Genomic DNA, 22,667 nt, shown 5'->3' on the forward strand with positions numbered 1-22,667 from the left:
TGCAAAGAACTTCAGTGGTTAATCAAAGAGACAATCCACCACAAAAACAAACAGAATCACAGCTTATTATCACCAAGGTCTCTTTCAGATGAGTTGCAGAAGTCACCCTTATCTGACAGCAGCTATCCACCCAAATCCTGTAAGCCAAGCTAAGTTTATGATACCTCTACAAAGCAAAATAATCCCTTGTAGATTAAATGCATGGTACATGCTCATGATCCATCATACCATCTATGCTTAAGGAATAAACCTGAGATTAATTTACTACTGACAGTTTATAATTTCTGTGGCATGGAACAAGATTTTAGGGGTCACTGAAGGGCTGTTGGCTCCACAACCAAGCTCTCTGCTTTCCTTTGCAGGTTTCACTTTCTGCAGGCTTTAAAGACATATAGACAGAGAAGCAGTATAGAAGCAAGGGTACTTGCTCATTAAGGAGAGGACTCATTTTCTCTTACTTACATCTAATTTCAAAGAGCAAGCAGTGGTGAATTTCACTCTTATGTGGTTTTAACTTTGCTTAAGAACATATAATTTTTTTTGAGTTAATGAGGGCTCTTAACTGGCAGCCTCCTTTGCAGTTAGTGACAACTGGTTTATAATGAGAATGATGCTTGCCAAGGAGAAAGGCTAGAATAACATAAACCCCCTGTCTCCAGCAGTCAAACTCCTCGCAGTTTATTTGTCTGAACTACACATGTAGTGCCACTCACTGCAAGATATTCAAGTTTCAAAGATAACATTTTTCTCTGTTTCTAGGAAATATTCCGGAACTAAGCTTGAACTCCCTTCTCAGGTTTTGAAGGAACTTCAGCACAAGTACCCCCATCTACTTTATGAAAAGAAAAATGAAAATTGAGTCCACACCTCAGTTTTCCATTTTTAGGGCTGTTGTTGGATTTTTAGGTTATTTTCTACCTATGATTTTTGAAAGATAGGCAAAATTATATGCAACCGAGTAAGTGTGCCAGCTAAGGATACCTAGTATGACTCAAAAACCACCACACCAAAACTGGAGGCATTTGTTTTTGAGGTATGGAGACATTTTGTGACTAAATATGACATTGAATTTCCTGTAAGCTGCTTCTTTATATCATGCATAACACTTTCTTGAAATTCACACGTTTCCCCCCTACAGACTCAAGCAGACTCATTTATGAAGCAAAAGTAGCTGTGCTAGTCAGAGAACTCTAGATAAACATTATTCACAGCAGGAAAATAACTGTAGCAAAAACAAAGCTTCCCATACATACAATTCTCTTTCCTCCCTTTCTCCCACCTATGTTTCCTTTCAGATTTGACCTGTTCCTCAGCAGTGTTACTACTACCTACATGAGGATCATTACCCCAGGTTAAAAATACCCCCAAACATATCAAAAAAGCACAGCTATATGCACACCCCCATAACAGCAAAGCCATGTTTTGTACTTTTGGAAAACTCATACCCTCTTACAAAGTAATTCATACAAGAAGCACAGCTCTGATATTGGCACTACACTGCAGCTCATGAACCATGGTACCTTTCTATCAAACGCACGCACATAAGCCCGTAATACTGCCTGATGCAGTGGGAAATTGCCCTCCGTTGTGGTGGCTTTGATGCACAGTTTTCTTTAAAGGGTTTCACTGGCATCTGCTCCCCAGACTGCAGAACAAGGCACAGATGCGAGCTGCCTTCAGCTGTATGTAACTCCAGTTGTACACTGGATGAAGACCAGAAGTCCTGCATTTCTTTTCCATAGTACATACCTGTCCACTGTGGTGGGCAGCGGCAGTTATATGTGTTCACACCATCCACACATATACCCCCATTTTGGCAGTTGTGATTTGGGCAGTCATCAACGTTGTGCCCGCAGACTCTTCCCTCGAAACCTGGAAAAGCAGAAACACAGCAGACTGAAAAGGGTTCCAGCCTCTTTTGAGGAGAACTCACCCCTCATACAGCTTCCCCCCTTTTTTTGTTGAACACTTGCACTGTTAACCTAATCATGGTGAACCTCAATGTAGCATGCTGACCACAGACTTTGTTAAATGCCTCTGCTGACAGTATGCAGGTCAGATTACACAGTTAAGACACTATTGCCATGGACAGATGGCCTAATAGGTTTTCACAACCAGAAAGACAAGGACTGGGTTTTTTTTAAGTGACTAATGAGCACTGTCATTCAAAGCAAACTCGGTCAAAAGACCAAGACATTTATTTTACTATCATGTAAGCTCATCAATGCCCAAACACAGCAGTTAGAGCATGAACCAGGACAAGTTTTTCCCATGGCAAAAGAAGTGCCTGGCATTCACTTTATGAATACCTCAGCATAGTTCACACACCTTAGCTATGTCAGAGAAAGATCTTCTATGCTTTGAAAATGAGCTTCCAAATTCCTGTTCTGGACCTCTTCAGTGTTAGACCTAAGTTTGTCAATCAACAAATCAGCCACCACCCAAGTGATACTTACACACTAAGCCCTGACTGAAAAGCAGAAGACACCAGACATGTTCCTCAATGAAAATCAAGGCTTCTAATGAATGTAGCCACAATGGCAAAATACCCTTGCTATATGTCCCTCTACTTTCAAATAAGGATAAGTGGGGACATTAGGGAAGGGAATCATCAGTAGTCCATCTTCCCCTCAATTTCCCCTGCTGATTTACTTCATGCTTCATTAAATAAACTTGCCATTTCTGCTGGATGGGACTGCTGTTTATCAAAGCACAAGTGGATGCATGCAAATGTGGATGAAATAAATGATTCCAGAACACACACATTAATTTAAAACAGCAGCTCTGCCTCTTCACTGCTTTGGAATGTAATATTAATATGACGCAGTCCTCTCATCCAAAATTATGCTTTAACCCCTCTACTTTTGATGCCCTGCTCCAAATGCTTCCATAACATCTGTGTCAAGTCACATAGACCCTTCCAAGCAACATCTGGTGCAATGCAGATCGTGCTGTGCGGCAGATGAGGCAGACTGTAAAGCCCTGACACAGCTTCTCTAGACTACCACTACTCTCAAGAGACTTGAGAGATGATTCGTATGCATTCCCTCCTCTTAAAGTTCTCCGATATCACAGGTAAGAGTCAGGAGTGCTGTTGCCAAGTTTTAACAAGTGCATCTTGCACCAGCACCCTCTCCTTTCAAAGCACCTCTTACCTTTGCCCAAGATCCTGCAAGTATCATGGCATCAGGGAAGGTTAAAATGAAGAAGAAATATAACATGGTTAGCCTGAGTCCTAATCATCATAACAGCACCTTCCTGGCGAAAGCTGCTGAGGATCAACTACCAAGGAACACAATCAGCATCAGACCACTATGTTTAAAACTGCATAAAGCTACCATGCACGACTAAAACCTCAGCTGTAAAACACAGGGGTGTCCTATCAGCTTGCTTTCCAGCTTGAGAGACACCTCACTGACCGTAGATGGTACTCAAGTCAGCAGTGTGATCAGCATGGAAATACACCCAGAACCACAAACGCAAAAGGTTTATGATTTAGCGTAAGGTGTCCCTGCCCACGGCAGGGGGGCTGGAACTAGGCGATCTTAAGGTCCTTTCCAACCCTAATTATTCTATGATTCTATGTTCTCACCCCTTCATCTCAGACAATATGAAGACCTACCCTACATTTTAGTAAACAAATTCCTGAGAGCAGGGATTTATTTAAAACTAACCTTCCTGTACTGCACACAAATTTGGAGCAGCCCAATAATAATAAATAGTAATAAAGCATGGAAGTCACCTGAATACTAAAACCTCACCGAGCCATTGCACATTTTCACATTTTAACCAGCTATACTATCATCTAAGAGCTGATCCTCAAGCATTTCATGCAGATGTAGAAAACCATTAATCCCACACTAAAAGCTAAAGGATAACATTAGTGGCAGTAGACTATAAACAGAAAAAGAAAAAAAGGCAAGGTAGTAAAAGGTTGAGAAGAAATGACCCACAGACAAGTGTGATCAGTCAAAAGACATCTCCAAGGGAAAGGGAACCAGGAAGGGTTGAAATGGTGAAGATGACGCTATTTTGAGTGCACACCTGAAGAAAACACACGTTTCCTTTTTGGTAACTTCTCAGCTCCCCGTCTTCCTTTAAACTTCTCTTACTCTGAAGAACAACTCTGTCTTAGCTTCAGAACATACAAGGCTGGAAAGGCATGATTTCTTTGTTCTCTTCAAGTCCTACTTACACCACAATACTGCAATCTGTTCAATTTGTAAATTGAACTGTCCTAGCAAAGTTTCGCTTTCATTCTTAAAATCAGTCCTTTAGTCACAGTTGTTTGGGTCAATGCATCTACACTGGAGCACAAGCATGAAGTTGCTGAGACACATGAGCTTTTCCGAAGCTGGGTCCCACTATGATTTTGCAGTTACATAACCTGATTCTTCCACAAAGCCAGAGTTCACTGTTTTGAAGTTTCTGGACACCTGATGCTGTTTCCTGTTCCCCTCTGTGCTGGGACTCACATGTTGTCCTTTGCTTTCTCTTTCCAAGAGAACAGTTTGACAGTTTGCAATACATATCCTGACTTTTGCTCCATGTCTCCAAGCACATCAAATTAAGGAATGAGAACCTCAAGGGGAAAAGTGTTCCCACTGTTAACAGCATGTTGTTCCTCTGCTAGTACACAGACTGATACAAGCAGATATCTTTACTCCTATGTCATCTGAAAACTCCACCCCATTCCAGAGCACAATAATCCAATTCCCTCCAAATCTTAATCCTTAGTCTTGTTTCAATCTATGAATTACACCTTTCTGCAGGACCAATAAATTATGGGGTCAGGAAATTATACCTTAATGAAAATGTCAAGTTTATTGCCAAACTTACAGGTATTAGAGATCTCAGAGTGCTAAAACTGACCTGTATCATTTCGACTCAGAAGCAAGATTATGCATACCAGGTGCCCAACAGCAGTCACCTGGATGCAACTCCAACAATTCATCTTCTTGAAATCTGTATGAGATGGACTACTCCATGTAGGAGACCCAGTTCACCCAGAGCAGAGAGGCACACACACCATCTGGTACTCTAAGACTGCAGCCATGCAGAACCTCGCACCCCACAGGATGCAGCTCATCTCTAAATCTCAGAAAGCAGAGTCTTCCCCACCATGGGAACTTCAGTATTTCAGTACGTTTGCTAGACCCCATCCATGATGCTCACCACACAGTGCCGTGTAACGCTCTGCTATGAACTGGCGTGAGGTTACTTCCTCTTCCCAGGAAGTGTTCCAGCTCTCATAAACAGCCTGCTCCAGCCTGACAGATCGTTTCCTGAACAAGCCCTTGGAATTCCCTAGGGTCCTTATCTTAGTTAATGGGTAATTATTTTGATGGATAACAATGAATAATCACTTTCCCAGCTAAGAACTTCCTCTATTGACTTGTTTAACATTCCATTAAAAGGTTAGTTGCCAAATGAACTCCATTTTTTTCAAATATTTGTAACTACAAGCTCATTCTTATATTTAAGGGAGTTGCTAATGCTTCAGGTTAAGTCTTTCACAAACGGTTTTGGTTGTTGCTTTTTTTTTACTACAACTCTCTATTACAATTGACCTAACAGGCTCACCTGTCTACCACCTTGTTTTTACCTAAATTACCAAAGCCCAGAGGAAAAATGATTATGCTAGACAAATGGAAAATATGAAGTTACCTTTCATACAGATACAATACTTACAGTATATAACTCTTCACTTACACTTGCCCCCAAAAGCTGACTTCTAACACACATGACTTCATGAATCACCTAATGCAAAATTTGCTTGTGTAAATCCACAAGTGAAATGGGAACCTGAGAATTTAAAATAGCAGCTTGACTATACTCTACAGAATCACTCGTCCTACTGTAGAAAAAGCTGCTCTGACACGTAACTCCAGGTTGGGGGACAGAGTAGGAGGAGTACTACATTTTCAAGGTTTCATTATCACATATCTGTATTTACAAAAAATGAAATTCACTCAAAAGCCAAGAAAACACCTACAAGAAACAAGAACCCATTTCAGGACCAGTCCAGGAGTAACCTAATTATGCCTAAATTGCTGCTTGGGCACAATCAGTTTATTTATAGCAGTTTCACAGATCACAAGATGCAAAATCATAGCAAAAACCATTCCAGCAATTCAAGATGTAACTGCCTCCTGCCTCTATGACCATAATGCTGAGCGATGGTAACATCTTAAGGCAATCCAGAAAGAAGGGCTAGAGCAATTCCATTTATAGTCACAGTACCATCGGCAATTGCTCCAATTCAGAGAGGGAGTCTGAAGAGGAATTTTTAGTCCATAATCTTGGAACTCTCTTCCAGATGAGGAGGGCACCCTCACATCTTCCCTGGGCACAACAGACCACTATTTTTCTTCTCTTTCTGTTGACCTTTCCTTCCCAGACAGAACCTTTTCCAACACTTCAGAAATTTTGCTCTGCATGCTGCACTAAGGGGGAAGAAATGGCTGTGTGCCTTGCCTTTATCAAAGGGTTTAATGTAAGCATCTTGGCCTCTCCAATCTCTCCCTTTTTTTGCTGTTTTTCAAATGGCTTGTTTAAAAAAAATAAAAATCAAGCCATCAAAACAACATGGCCAACTTAAACAAATACAGGAAACACAGAAGTGAAGGCTCTCAAAGCAGCGTTAACCCACCCCCACTACAAATGTTGTGCAACAAGTCCAAAAAAGCAGCTAATAATCCAAAATGTGTGTGAGCAGTGTAGGTGCGTAGCTGTTACTATAGTAACCTCATTTTCATTTCCTGACCATAGTTTAGCCAGCCCACACGCTTGTCTGAGGGAAAATGTGCTTCAACCCAGTCTCGCGCTCTTGTAAGAGCATCACAAAAGCTAACTTTCTTATCAGCTTTACAGGATCTGGTCCCTCAAACTTCACTGTCTTCTCCTCTTCCCCCAACCACATTGCTTCTGCACAAGATCCTGAACTTGCTAAACAGATCTGACTAAAAAACTTGCATTTCTGATCAAGCCTGTTAATCCTGAGATACTTCATTTACAATTTCATATTAAAAAGATGAAGAGCAGAAGATCAATAAATTCACCAAGAGCAATCGTTAGTTAAGATACAGCATTTTCAAAGACTCTGTAGGGTTAAGCACTGTTTCTTCAAGCACGCCTAGAAATGGTTGCTTTCACACAAAAATAAAGTTGATACATCCCTTCTATTTTAAGACCTACTTTCCCAAATTCTTCAAAAGTCACATGCTTGCTCAGAAAACCCAGAAAGTTGTGCAGGCACTAACTAAAGTTGGCAATGTACATTTAAAGTAATTTGAGCAAATACTTCAAGACAAAGGTCTCCAAAAGACAGTATTTCTCACAAGTTCTAAATGCTCTTTCTGCACATACCTGCTGCTCCAGATGATCCTCATGAGAATGTAGTCACTCTACATTCATCCTAAACAGTATATGGCAGCTACATCTTTCACATAAATAACAACAGAGAAATGCTTAAGGGAACAGAGTTTACTTTTCTAGATTACCACACACCAAGTGTTCATGTGCCAAACTGAATACACTTAAGTAGGAAGTCTAGTCAAAAGCATTTCCAAACAATCAGTTTCCCATGGAGTTGAATTACTCAGTAAAAATATATCGGAAAAAAAAAAAAAAACCCAACCAACCAACCTAACACGCAAAGACAACTAGTACTCCCCTGTGGTCCATATCCAAGTGGATGGGGAGGAGCAGGATAGGATGAGACCACCAGGGTCCCAACCAGATGACATATGGTCATTTATAGAGATGGGTCCCTTGTTGACTGGAGGCCAGCTTGACACACAAACCCAAAATAGCCCGTGGCCCTGAGTAAGCATACCGCCCCTGCTGTGGGCAAACACAGCATTTGAACTCAGGGCAGCCAACAGCATCAGAAAACAAGTAAGCATCATTTATCTGGTGATGTTACACAACAGAAAGGGTGTGGTGAGTTGGAAATAATATCTCAAAATTTGGAGGAACTGGAGGAGCAAAGGAAGATAATAGAACCTAGTATATTGTTAGCGTTAAAGACTGAGAACGAGAGAGATATGTTCATCTTCATTCAAGCACTGAAGTTAACTGTGGCCTTTCACGACCACAAACCTATGCATTTGTAGAGGTTCATGGAAATTTGCATTCCAAATGGGCATTAGAGATACCACCCCAATCTTCCTGCATTTACCTCATAGTTCTTACGCTTATTTGATTCTCTGCCTTTAACAGGGTTCTGAAGAAATCTGTCATTTCTAGCCTTCTTTCTTTCTTCCCTTCCATGTTACTAAATCCTGACACTCGGAAATTAACTCCTGGCTTGCTGAGATTTCTCCCTTGAACCTTACATTACATGAACATCACACAGAAAATCCAAGAGAAGCCTTCAGACAAATACATCCAGGAATTCAGTGACAAAACCACAAAACCAAGCACTTTGAAGCATCATCATTTACCTGGCAGACAGTTGCACTCAAAAGCGAAGTCACCTGTTTGATGACAAGTTCCTCCATTCATACAGGGTGATGGGGAACATGGCACATACACACTTTCACAGCGATGTCCTGTATAGCCTGGTTTGCACTGGCATCTGTATGAGCCAGGCAAATTGACACAGGTCCCACCATGTTGACAAAGGCCTGGTGTGGCACATTCATTCACATCTATCTCACACTTCTGGCCAGTGTAGCCAGGCAGACAGATGCAGGAGAACTTATTTCCAGATACAGTACATGTACTTCCGTTGGCACAAGGTTGAGATGTACAGGCATCAATCCACTGACAATCTTTCCCTGTAGGATCAAGACAGAGCACTGCATTAATGACATGTTATTTCTATGGAAAACAGTATTTCCTTCATGCTACCTCAAAGTGATTAGTGTACTAAATCCTAAACTTATTACAGAAAAAATTATGCCTGCATTTTACAGTGTTATGTTTGAAACAAAAACTCAATTTGTGGCTACAGTACAAAGTCATTTTATTTGCAAAGTAGCAGCGAGATATAGAATGTTATGATTTATAAAAATAACCCATGACCTGAAATTGTACTACCCACTGACAGTCACTCTTCTACGTCCCCTTCAAGAATGAAAAGCATGAGTTTCCATGCTTCCCCTCAGGCACACAATTATAATTTTCCCATAGTAAGATTTTGCTGCCAAATTTACTTCACTTTTTCTAGAAGCTAGCCTAAGAGCCACTCCAGAGCAGCTTCTGCACTCAGTTTTCCCATGTGGACAATGCCACAAGATCTAAATGTCTTTCTGCTTACGTGTAAAGGGTAGGGAGGTTGCTTCCCTAACCCCTCTCCCCCTTTGCTTTTTTTGGTCATGAAGTCATTTAGACTTTTTCTCATTTCCTGTGCTGGAGCTAGTAAATTTGAGTGTATTATGACTGCCCCAGAACATTCCAGGATGAAGTAATTCTCTAAAGAAGAGAGTCTGGAAGTACAAATGCAGAACCTCACCTGTATAACCTGGAGGACAGACACACTCATATGTGTCCTGGCTCTGGGGATGACAAGTTCCTCCGTTCAGGCAGGGCTGGGACATGTAGCAGAGGTGTGATTCTGAATACTGACAATCCTCCCCTGTGAACCCAGGAGCACATTTGCAGGTAGCCTTTCCTATCAGAGATGTAGTTTCACAAGTTCCCCCATTCTTACAGGTATTGCTTTCACAGGGGTTTCTGTACTGACAGTAGTCTCCAAGAAAGCCTTCTCGACACCTGCAATAGAGAAGAAATTATTCACAGCACATTCACCTGAAGCCTTGTCATCCTGGAAAGATACCAGGGATTAAGTTGCATGACCTCTAAAGTCTTGGAATTTGCCTCAACTAATGGTAACAGTAGCAGACCTAAATGCTAACGTCATAAATGTAAAAGCGCCTTTCTCTGGGATTGTCCCAAATGAAACCATGGAAAACTTAAGTTCAAATTGTGAAATCACTCATTACAAACTGAAGAAATACTGCACACAGAGTTACATCAAATGCAGGATCTTATTCTTGCACTTCCCTTCAAAACTTCAGTAAAAGCCTAGGTGTTAAAAGAACTGCCAAGTAACGATTCCTTGCACTCACTCCCATTTTAATAAGCATTCTTTTCAAGAAGAAAAGAAGTTTAGATAATAGGTATTAACACTAGGTATTATCCACCTTCCAAAATATTTATAAACCTTGTACAACTGCAGCGTCTGAAGGGCCTGAGGATCTGTAGCAGATCTTTCTCCACAACACTCCCATGAGACAGGAATATACTGTTATCCTCATGTTGATAAGTGCCCCTGGGACTGTGACATGCAGAAGTCTGCACTCAACTAGCAACACAAGCTCTGCAGTCAGGTCTCCCACGCCCCTGGCTAGCACCCTAACGACAAGGTCATTGTTCCTCTCTCTCCCACAGAAAAATGAGTACACACACACTATCTACAGCTAGGGCAATATTTTACACAAAGATCTGCGACTGCAGAATAATTGCAGTTATTTTTCTCTAACCTAAACTTCTGTCAATACAGCCTGACTACACTTGTCAGCTGTAATCCATCTTTTAAATGGCCTTTGTACTACAAATTTTCCATTTAACTTTCAGCAATACAGAACCCAGGCAAGCAAGCCTGCAAACTCCACCTTTGTGTCATCCCACAGTTCCATTTTCTTCTTCCAGGCAGCAGAAAGCTGCAACAGTACATGCTAGATAAAAATAACACCTAACACACAAAACAGGACTGTCCACTTGTACTTTTTCTACACACAGCTACATGCTTTAACTGGTAAGTAACCCAAAATACACACAGCCTGGGAGAACATATATTTCACTGCAAAAAATTCAGAAGTGAACATTATATACACTTTGCTCCAGAACAGGATAGGTACAATTATTCCATCACAGAGTTACTCAAATCCAAAGGGAAGAGATTCCAGCTGCAAAAAACACACAAGCCTCTAGCTAGCCCTTCAGACAAGAAGGTAAAAAGACTGCCTTTTACTTATGCACTTTAAAATGTATGGTAGATTGGAAAACACACAAACTCCCACACCTAACTGGATATGCCTTAAAATTCAGTTTAAAAATCAAAGAACAATCGTGAAGCTGGGTTTTAAATAGACTACTACAGTGATCTGCCCTTGTTCCTATGCTATTCAACACTTCCATCAATAAGTAAAAACAGAAAACATCAATGCTGGTCAAACATATAGGTAAGAGGGAAGACAAGTTCTTGATACAAAGTAGTAACATGAACTGCTTAACAAGGCAGTCAGCACATAAAGTGCACTTTAGCATGGTGAAGTCATACACCTAGAAACAAAACATACATAGCGTTGTCCCCAAAACAGGGGGCCGATCTGGGAAAGCCAGATTTGCTTTGGAGGTTCCTAACAGTCAGCTGAATGTGAATTCCTAGCATAACAGTTTGTACATCTAAAATATTCCTGGCCAAACAGCAAATATCAGGTAGGAGGTAAGTGAGATTATGCTACATCTTGTATTTCACTTGGCACAACCATTACATCAGTTCTGGTGTCTGCTCTCTAAGAAGAAAGAGCTTTACTGAACTCAAAGAAGTGAGCAGTAATGATTAATAGAGAACTCTTGATGCAATGAAAAGCTCAGGTGTTTCAGTCTATTCATCAAAGGGAAAAGGGAAGAAGACAGTTAATCAAAAGCTCCAAGTATCCACAAAAACTCAGATTTAACCGTAATTCCCAATCTAGAAGGTACAGGGATAATAGAACTGAGCATCAGAAGCTCAAACTAGACAAATTCAAAATAGAAATAAGGTAATAATTTTATCTTCAAACAGAGACCTATACACAGTTTCTCAGCAGCAGAAAGAAACAACTGGAACCACGTGTTTAAGGTCACAGTGGAATTTCTCCATCACTCATGCTTGCTTAAAAGAACACCAGGATTGGCTGTCTCAGAAAGTGTATGCACACTAGTTCAAACACTAGCTACTCAGAGAGATTATTATCCGAGTTATGCAAGGGGTCATTACTAGATGACCACAACTGTTTTTTCTCATGTTAAAATTTATTAACTAGCTTTAGCCATATGTCTAAAGCAGGAAAGTTATACAATAGATGTGCATACCGTAATTTACTTTTCCCCACGCCCAAATTAGGCTCCTTTCACCATACCTTAATACTTTCAACTTCGTACCCAAGAACAGACATGAAAGAGTTTTTCCAGGGCAAGGCAGGATTAATAAAGTTACAGAAAGCAAATCCTGAGACAATACCATTTTCAGAATGTCCTCTACCTTTTGTGCCATCCTCATTGTAACAGCTGAAGGCTGTCAGTGTGAGGTGCTGCCACATCACACAAGAGTCAATCTTCGGGTATTCTGGGCCTAAACCATGGCAATTCTATACGCTTCATTTAACATCCAAAATCCCTCCTTGATACGGTTTAGAAATGAGTCCAAACACCAGCAGGCTACAGCATAGCTTTGCAGAGCTCGATCACATAGAAATTTGGCACCCAGCAAAAACAGCTGTGCCAGAAGCTGGAGAACTGCTCAACTCCCACGGCATTCAAGCCTGCACACAGAGCACTAGCTAGCTCTGCTCAGAGATCATCTGGCTAACTACAATTAAATCATGTTTCTGGACATCTATATGCAGCTGATGAATGCGCAGAGTCAAACTGAACTTCAGTCCCAGAAGGCTTAGAAGATTTTGTAATAGGTATTTCTTCTAGTTTCACCACCACGAGTGATGGGGGTCTTTGGGCAGCTCAGCTGCTTTCAGTGTCAGCACTACACCAAGCTCCCCAGACTAACAGCAGCAGGCACAGGCCATGCACTTGTAGCTCCCTATCATGAAACTGCGAGCAACAAATCAGAACTCCACAGAATCCCACCAAGGGCACCTCCTCAGACAAACAAGTGGTCTTCCAACATCATCCACCACTCCAACAAATACAAAATAAACCAAAACACACATAAAAGATAATTCCTAAAGTGCTTTTTCATGAAAGGCTGTAAAGCAAACTAGAAAGTGTAGAGGAACATCTCATGTGCTGTCCACAAGCAAATAAACGACCAAATACACTCCTCTCCCACTGCAACATTCAGGGATACTGGGAGATACATTTAACTGTTGCCCCTAGGTAACTGCAAGGACATAGCCTAGATGCTGATTAAGAGTATAGCTGGTATGATTTAAAAGGAAAGATGAGCTCTAAGACAAAACTCACAACCATCACCCACAAATGGCCCAGCATTTTGTACACAAATGTTCTGGTACAAAGTTGAAGAGCACTCCAAGACCAGGCTTGTTCCGGTATCTTCAGAGACTAATCAGAAAAACATGAGGGAGCACTCCAGCAGGGAACAGCAAAAGCTCTTTCAGCTTTAGATTGGGAAGGACAAAGCCTTACAGAATATGCCAGAGGGAACATGACTGTATGTTGAAAGATGGTAAGTCAGGTATCCACCATTTTGTTTTCCTCCAGGAGAAGTGCTTGGTCAGACAGTTATGCCATTTTCCTCTCCAGCAATCCAGTGCAATCCTTTCTGAATGTTAAGGAACAAAAAAACCTACAATCCAAATTTTCAACCATGTTTCCTGTCATCAACATTTCTAGGCACAAATACTAGTAATTTAGTTCTAAATGTTGGTGTAGACAAAACTGCAAATATTTGTCCCTGATTCATGTTGGGTACCACATTGTGTCTCTAAAAAAAATGAGGCAAACACTGAAAAAGCAGGGTCTACGTCCAGACTTCTTTAAAGGATATCATTATCCTCAACAGCAACTCCAGCTTCCCACCACCCCTGCTCTGCTCTCATCCCAACCTACTCTTTTAAGTTTTCTTTAAGAGAAGGGAAAAAAAAAGAAAAAAACAAAGCCACTTGTCTACAGAGCAGCTTAAAATTGTAGCAGCTTGTGTCAGCTCCAAATGACATGCTCAGAACAGGAAATCCAATCTTCTCCAAATAAAAGCCACTGTTTGCCTCAGTTTTCCATCTAATGCTCAAACAGCAACAGGAAGATGAAGTTTGTTCTGGCACTTTCTAGAAGCACATGAGGTCTCTTAACCTACTTCAACAGGAATTTAATCTTTTAAGAACAAATTTCACATACAACTTAATTCAAATCACGATCACTGAAAGCTAGAGAGTTTGAAATGGGAAAATGTCCTGTGGGCTGCATCAGCTATGCAGCTGCTTCTAATTAAAGCTTCTCCTTTACTCTCTCTGGGCTACTTTCCAGCACAAATACTTTTGAGCTCAGCCCATATTTTTTTTTTTCCCCTCCTCCTTGTCTCCAGCCTGCATTTGCCTTAGCTCAGGCTCTCATCGAGCTAAACAAGAGACAAAAACAAAACAAAGGTATTTATCCAAAGCTGAAGTCTCCAAATCACTGGCAAATCCACAGAGCTGCATTCACTCTAACAACCTAACATTACAAAGTGAAAGTAAAAGACTCACAAAAGCTTCACTTTGGGCTCTTCTGCCACAAAAGTACACTGAAGTTACCTCCCAGTACTTGAGTCTCTCTTGCTTTCAAAAAACCTCTGGAAAATGCCTGGTCTGTTGGAAAAACCTCCTCATCTGCTGTGCTATATTTGCTTAGGCACGTTCATAGGAGAGTCTCTCCAAATGCACCTTATAGACTGCTTTAACCAGTCTTCCAGATGTTTGATTTTCATGGGAGTTTCCTATTCAGGCCCAGTGATATCATCTGGAGATGCACAGAAGGAAGCAGATGGTTTTAATTTAAAAAGCAAGGGGAAGAATTTCCTAGTAGTTTTGCTTCTCCCCCTTCTCAACCCAACACTCCCTTCACTTTGATTGGAAGATGCTTCAATGGAGTGGGGGGAAAAATGCAGTCTGATGACTAACGTGAGAAGGGTCTCAGTTATTTTGCTACAGATTTTAACCAGACTTCCCTCTGGCTCCCGGGTTCTGACTCCCACACCTACACCTCCTCTCAGGAGGGAGAACAGGATTCTCTGGTTAGTTTTACAAACGCTCCTTCCCATGTCTCAAGGCTCCCATTTATGCGTCATACTTTGAATGCAAACTATGGGACGGGACGGCCTCTCTGTTCTGCGTTTAAAGCAGTACACAGCTATTGTTTCTAGTCTACAGAAAGTGCGTCTACAACGTAACATCCCACAGTACCCTTATCCAAGTCTCAACAGGGAAGGTTCGGTACAGCTTTTTCTGACCATCAGATCTCTGAAGAGCTTTTTGGTCTGCACAACAGAAAATTTTAACTGAGTAACTCAGATCACCACTCTGTTCCCAGATTTGAAGCTAAACGTGTATGTACTCTCCCCTTTCGCCTCTGCCCTCATCTCAAGGGTCTCCTTTAACTCTGAAAGGAGACAGAAGGAAACGGGAAAGGGCAGCCCATTCTCAGAAAGGGACAACTTGTGCATTTAGCTTCTTCTGGAAAACTCTCAGGCCTCATCCTGCTATAAGGTCTCCTATGGGTATTCCCCATCGACTGGTCTAAGAGTGATTAGTCTCAGGACAGATCCTGAGAAGATGCTTGCCTGCAGACTCAGAAGCAGTTCTGCAGTCTAAGATCCTGCCTTCAGCCACAGAAGTCTTCTTAAACCCAAGTTAAAATTAATTTATAAAGATCCAGCTAGAAAGTTAGGTCAAAAACCTGGCAAAGGGGTTGGAGGTACAGGGGGTTAAAATTGGGAAAGAAGCCCCTTACTGCCAAGATGTTACTGCTTGGAGTTTAGCATGTTTTGTGGTCCTCTTGTTGCCACCCTGCAGATAAGAGGTAAAAACTGTATCATACAATGTAAATTGTGCAGAGATTTCTGCACATGGTCATAACAATGTTGCTGACTGAAGAGGCACAGAAGCAAACACACAGCTGCACAAACCATGACAGCTTTGGGCATGAAAGGATGTGCTGAAGGAGACTGTCCTTTTGGCATCAGCCTACTTCAGTCTCATCTGACCAGGAACTGCAAACAGGCCATGGTTGCCAGTCCTTTTTATTTTTATCATCAGGACCAGACAAAAGACACTGGTGTTAAAGTAGTACTTTGGTTCATATAGAGGTACTGATATCCCTTATGGAAAAACAATATGCAACAATGCTAAGGTCAAAAATCCAATCTTTAAAGCCTGCAAAGCACAAGAAGTAGCAAAGCCCAGTTTCCTCCCTAAATCTTGGAGCACCCCTACCCCAAACTCCCTTCCTTCTCACTTCTGCTTGTTTCCCTGGCAGTTTTGCTTCTGTTCCCTGTTACTGGGGCACTGGAGGGAAGCTGGGGGGTGCCACAGCTGCCAAACATAGGGAAACCCTCTGCTTCAGGGCCCTGCTGCCCCACATCAAACACAGAGAGAATCCTGCACCCATCTGCAGCAGACTCTTGCACTCAGAAAACAGTGAGCAGTGTTGCTAAAATCTATGCTATACCTGTTCTTAAAACACCATAGCAGCCTTCCAGTACCTGAAGGGGGTCTACAAGGATGCTGGGGAGGGACTCTTCATCAGGAACTGTAGCGATAGGACAAGGGGTAATGGGTTTACACTTAAATAGGGGAAGTTCAGGTTAGGTATAAGGAAGAAGTTCTTTACTGTAACGGTGGTGAGGCACTGGAACAGGTTGCCCAAACAAGTGGTAAATGCTGTATCCCTGGCAGCGGTCAAAGCCAGGCTGGACACGGCACAGTGTGAGGTGTCCCTGCCCAGGGCAGGAGGTTGGAACTAGATGATCTTAAGGTCCTTTCCAACCCTAAACCATAGAATCTCTGATTCTATCCATGCCTTCCTAGCCTGCCTGTGACTGCAGAATTACCCTAAGTTAGCAGTGACTTATAGAGCAGACTCTATAAGCTACTACTTTCCTAGTCATCCAGCAACAGGGAGATAAGAAAGGGTTTTCCTGTGATGCTCACAATTAGCATTAAGCAACAAGCAACTGCTACCCTGCTTCTCTGCTGGATATGAGAGCATGCAAGAAGACTCCTCCATGCTTAACACCTCAATGTACAACATACTGGCTAGAGATGCTGGGGGGGTGGGGGGGGACATACACATAACAACAACAAGCCACCACCATAGCGCAACACAAAGCCAAACCCCAAACTGAAACTGCCTTTTGTCAAAGCAGGACCCAGAAAGATTGGAAGAATGAGTCCTCTGTATTACTGCTGCAGATAGACCTTATTCCAAGGAATATGGCTGTATGTCCTCACCATGCTGGTCACTGAATGGGCGCACAAAGATCTCAAACAAAAATTCTGACCTTGGAAGGCTCAAACACAGGAATGTGTAATTTCCAAATATAAAATCAAGGTCAAAGAAGGTCAGTGATTCTATCAAGCAGTGCACAAAATTACAGCCATGGACCAGCAGCGTCACCAGGGGAACGGAGCTACTTAAAGGGTGCTTAAAAGAGCAGTCTGATAAAGATCCAACTCCAACTTCCTTACAAAGGTCACAATCACCGTTCTATAACAGGGGCCAGATGCACCATAATAAAGATCTCTCTTTCACTGGAGTAGATGCTACATGATTTTCTGACAAAGAAAGCTGTTTCAAAGCTAAGCTATCACTTGCTGCTTTGCCAAATAGCTAGACTAGATGCTTTGCTTATTGGTGCTTATGTTACTCATGTTTTGTGCATCACATCTTATTATATCTGATGCAGGCTCTCCCTCAGCTGTTCACCTGTTTCTTACAGACAGCAAGATCAGCTAGATGGACTGACCACACACTACAACAAACAACTTGGCCCAGAGGAGGTACAGAAAGAGGAAGAGAACCTATTATAACAACTTATTGCCCAGCAGAGGAAGTACTGCAGATAACTTGAGAAAAGTGGAAGGGGTGGAGATTTAGCTAATCAGTGAGTGATCCTCCAGAGCTAGAAGCCAAGGCACTTCCTTTAGTAATAAGCTCAGTTTACTGAACAAAACATTTCTGCTCTTAAAGCCATCAAAAATTCAGAAAGTCATTTAGATTACTACACTAGATAAAAAGTTCCCCTATTCAGAGTTCCTCATAGTGCAAGAAAGGAAAAAAAAAAAAAGTTCAAAACAGGATGCTAAGAATCAGCCTGCTAAAGGCAGAGTCTCCACAACTGAGGGGTTTTTTTTTTTGCAATTTTTACCTTCCTTTCTGCAAAAAAAATGTGTTCTTGAGCCAGAACTAGAAAACAGACACAGACCAATCTCTGTATAGAGGCCTCTATTAGCCTTTCCAATTACTCTGGCACCTGCAAAGGGACTGAGCTGTTACTTGAAGGAGGAGTCGGCTTAAGACCTGCAAGAAGTCTTTGCACAAAAAGGAAGAAGGCAACATTAGAATTACAAATAACTCTGTATGCTTAAAAAATATAAGTGTGGTCAAAGCTGAGACTGTGATAAGGGAAATGAGTCAAGATCTGGACTGAACTACAAGTACTGAACCAACTATTTTTTTTTTTTTTAAAGCAATCTAAAACATGTTTAAGAGGAATGTGCAAGTCAGAGAACACATCCCCAAGAAGGCACAAGCAGCAGCAACATCAATAACTGTCTTGTTTACTATCTCCATTGTGACCCATATTCTTTGGCTCCAGACTAACATGCTTAAGTATATGTCAAAAAGGCTACTAACATCACACCATTTCTTGTTTCAGTCTCAAAATATAGGTGAAAAGCAGGAAAAGTTCCAGCTTTCTTTTCAGAAAGGCAGCTTGTTTCTGTTGACAACAGTATAAAGACAGGGAAAGGGAAAGACCAGGAAGCAGTAATAGTTGAAAATTTGAATTAAAAAACCCAACAGGGAATAACAAGTTACATATTTGCCTTTATATGGCCTTTCTGCACATCAGGTATCGATTTGAAACTGAGAAGAACTTCAGATTCGATTATGATTTCCCCTTTGTGTGCCACAGGTGCAATTTAAGTATATTCAGTTTTACGTAACACATTAATAGAAAGATCTAAATGCTGTGGCTAGGGAAGATGGCTGTATAGGAAAGGGTGATGAACTGAGCTGTGTGTTAGGCAAGCTAAATCAACAGGACAAAATTCACTAATATTTAAAGAATGTTGGCATTAAGAGGGATTTAGCATGCTAGAAAATGGCACAACTTAAACTGATGAACTAAACAAGGTTTAGAAAATAATCTATTTACTGTAGATGTAGTAAACGAACTTACTTGCAATATCCTGTACCATTCTGATATGGAATGCACTTTCCCTCATTAACACATGGCCTGGAATCATCCATACACTGTAAAGCTGAAAGGAAATGAGAGTCAAATCAGTAGCCATACATGTTAAGTCAAAGCTTCGTTAGCATATTTTGAGGAACTAAAATCTTATAGCAGAAAATTTTGTATGTCTGGAACAGAAACAAAGACATTATCACAGAGTTTCATTTAATCTCTGGCAGCATCACAAGAGCCAGACTCAAAGAAGAATAAAATACAGATTGGCTCATCAGGCAACTAAATGTTTTTAGAATTTCTTTTAGGTAGATTTTCAAAGCAAAGCATGCAGTAGTTTCTACATTCATATCAGCACTTGTGTATTTTGTCTTAAATGTCACCAATGACTACCTTCAGATCAAAATTCTAGACCGAATTTCACCAAAATAAGAGGCAACTACTCCTAAGTCTTCTTTAAAAATATTTTGTCTCAAATCTTTCCTTCTTTTCTACCATCTTTAGGGACACTTGGCACTGAAACAGGAGCATCTGTCCCTCACAATCTCACCTACTGTACATTTCTAGCAATCCAGAATTTGCTGCAACATCATTACTGTTGTAGCACTCTGATTTCAGTCTAGACTGTATTTAGGAGTAAGTGAAAACATCAGATATGTTAAAGACTTTCAGCAAAGAATTTGTTATTTCTAAGGAGGAGATACTCTGTAGCTCAAACTGACATTTTTGGTGATACATTTTAAAAAAGGCATTAGGTATGATACAGTTCAGGCTGGTCAATTTTTATCCAAGTCTACTGGAAGCTCTGGTGGGATCTCTTTCTCATCAGCTCTTGACATGTGGTTCGTCCCTTCACGGGGACCTGAAGGAGCACACCACAGCTATTTCTGAAGTGAGCAGAAGGGTGATAACTATGGAAAAGCTGCAGGAGCAGAAGGCACTCTAGAACCACAAAAATTTAGCCAGCTGTCCTAGACCACAGCCTGCCATTTGAATAACACCAAACTAGTGGATAAAAGCTCTCAGAACCAGAAGATCTGGGCTCTATCCTAAACTTACAAATGTATTGAGAAATCTAGCTCTTCCCAGCCTCCAGTTCTGTCTCCTGGCCCTCAAACACACACACTTCTGAGCCATTATGGAAATAGGACCCGTAATCAGTCTTAAAGGCAGCTAGAGGCATCAATGACATCCAGCCATGTAAACTGCCTACTTGTGTACCAGCTGCTGAAGGGCAGATAGCCTTTTTGGTTTTTAAGGACAGCTTTCCTTTCCTCAAGAGGTATTATATTTTCAATACAAATTCAGCAAGGGGCATCAGGGAAGAAAATGGTCCAAACCACCACCAAAGTTTATGTACTGGCGACTAAGGAATAGGGCTCAGAAACAAAAGAGTTAACTCATCAGTTCCACTAAGCTTTCCCCTGCAACCAGCCCAAATTCAGTCCAGCAATTAGACCACTTGGAACAGACTCCAGTTACTGCTATCCAGGGCTTGAAGTGTTATTTCTCAATAACCCTGGAGCATGCAAACACGTCACGTGCACTATAAGGTACTATAGGAGCATTTCACACTTGCAATCCCTACACAGAATACAGTTAAACTAAACACAGTTGCCCAAGAAAATTATCAGTATTTCCCACAATATGAGTACAGCTGTTTCTGTTAACTTGATTTCTGAAAAGGGGGCACTTGGATGGAGCTGCTTCTGCAGAGCTCTCGGGAAATGAACAAAATTCCACTCTGAGCCCCTTTCAGATAACCCCTGAGGTCAGGGTTACCAAGCGACAGAAATATTAACACAGATTTTGCATGGCATTCCCTCCCACAGCAGTCAAACACACACTGATTTGCACCTGTCTGAATTTTCACCCCATTTAATGGCAGCATCTGCAAGACTTCGACTCCAAATTTCATCTGCTTCTGTCTAACACTACAGCAGCTTGTTTTCACAACAGAGATTAACTCCAGTTAGCACGGTTGAGTTACAGTGTGTTCAAGAGAAACTGCAAAAGAACCTGTAACGATTCAGACTGCTCTTACCTCCTATGGTACCCCAGGGAAAGAGAGGAAGGTTAAAACAAGCCTTACCACACTTCAGAGGACCAGAAAGGGAAGCAGACTTCGCATTCTCATCTTACTACCTTGAATGCTCATTCTTTTCACACCAATCAAGCCAGTGGAGCAAATACTCAGGGGATTATTCCTTTTGTGCCCATGCTTTCAAACACAATTTTGTAAACTCTTCAAGTACTCATGTACCCAGTGAGAACTGAGCAGTCAGTTGATTTTGTAACCCACACAGTAAAAGCTTAACTAGCATTTGGCCAAAAACATGCAGCATAACTGCATTGAGGGGAACAAGAGGATGATGGCTTTCAGGGTCACAGTAAGGATCCGAATCAGTGATTCCTGTTTAGCTCAACAAGCCAAACACAGAGAGAGTAGAGAGGCTTTAGCAAAGTAATGATTAATTTTCTCCTGGTTTTTGACAAATTATTCCTGCCTTGAACTGCTGTTTAGCAGGTCATTAAACCACTACTAGTCCTTAGAATTCTTTAACAGAGGCACACGGTGAATGGGGCAATGAGGGCAGCTAAAAACATACTTTGTATATAGTAATTTACAAGTGAAAGAAGCTGGAAAAAACAAAAGCAAAATTACTCTTGTACTCTTTCAGCTTAAGACTAAAACAGGCCGAACAGAAATACATTGAAAAGCAACGAAAGTTGAAGTGCATGTAAATGTAACCATATTTTATATTAAAATGAGTATTAAAAAGTAACATGACTGCTTCTCTTTAAAAAAAGAAATCACAAGGGAGACTGAAGACTACAGTTCTCACAGTAAAATTAGCATTTCTGTGCACAAAGCACTGTCTTCCGGTATTTCACGATATCTTTAAGAATTTCATAATGCATACAAAACTGAAGCATTTCAACATGAATTACTTCAAAAGCTACTTTTCTGCTATCCTACCATGTTGTGCTCAGGAGTTAATAGTATCAGAAACTTTAACTTCTACCTCAGCCACCATTAAAAATGTCTCCTTACACCCATTATGTTAACTGGAAACACTTTGGTGTGCACAGCATGAGAGAACACAGCCTTGTCTTGAAAAGATAAGGCCACTTTTCTATAAGCCATATATAGATAGATAGCATCAGCACACTGTCAAGGCTTTGAGTTACAGGCTGCTTTCAACAGTTTTCTTCTGTGTTTTAAAAACCAGCCATAAGGAATTATTTGTTGTTTTCTGGACTTGTTCTAGCTTGCCAAAATTACCAAGACTATCAGAAGCTGGGTTAGCCCACGACAAGCATGAACAGCGATGTATCAAGTCCTCGCACTCTGGCACAGTGAAGGGCTCGCTCCAGTATGCCAGCAGGTCTTCAAGGGGAAATCCCACAGCTTTTTCATGTGCAGTCAGTCCCTTTGGGCTGAATATGGGAATACTAGGAAACTCCTCACAATTATCAAAAGGCAGACTTCTACTAAAGTGTGCAGGCCACCACTTATGGAAGGTGGTGG

At 41.3% G+C, this 22,667-nt stretch overlaps 2 protein-coding genes across 5 annotated transcripts in view; both read right to left on the bottom strand.

Annotated features, from left to right (window-relative positions):
- REG4 (regenerating family member 4) overlaps positions 1-22,667 on the bottom strand; it is a 125,233-nt gene that overhangs the window by 62,608 nt on the left and 39,958 nt on the right. The window lies entirely within an intron of this gene.
- The window catches only part of NOTCH2 (notch receptor 2), an 87,356-nt gene that overhangs the window by 58,020 nt on the left and 6,669 nt on the right, over positions 1-22,667 (bottom strand). For all 4 annotated transcript variants that reach the window (XR_009964324.1, XM_062616214.1, XM_062616215.1 and 1 more), the window contains exons 2-5: positions 19,127-19,208; positions 9,461-9,720; positions 8,448-8,783; positions 1,750-1,872 (exon numbers count right to left, since the gene is read on the bottom strand). Coding sequence is in view for 3 of the 4 variants with exons in the window: in XM_062616214.1 (XP_062472198.1) it covers positions 1,750-1,872; positions 8,448-8,783; positions 9,461-9,720; positions 19,127-19,208 (801 nt within the window). In the remaining variant the exon portion in view is untranslated. The remainder of the gene's footprint in view (positions 1-1,749; positions 1,873-8,447; positions 8,784-9,460; positions 9,721-19,126; positions 19,209-22,667) is intronic.

The sequence above is a fragment of the Pezoporus occidentalis genome, unplaced genomic scaffold, assembly GCF_034315485.1.
Source record: "Pezoporus occidentalis ecotype Australia unplaced genomic scaffold, CSIRO_AGI_Poc_V1 ctg189, whole genome shotgun sequence".
NCBI lineage: Eukaryota > Metazoa > Chordata > Aves > Psittaciformes > Psittacidae > Pezoporus > Pezoporus occidentalis.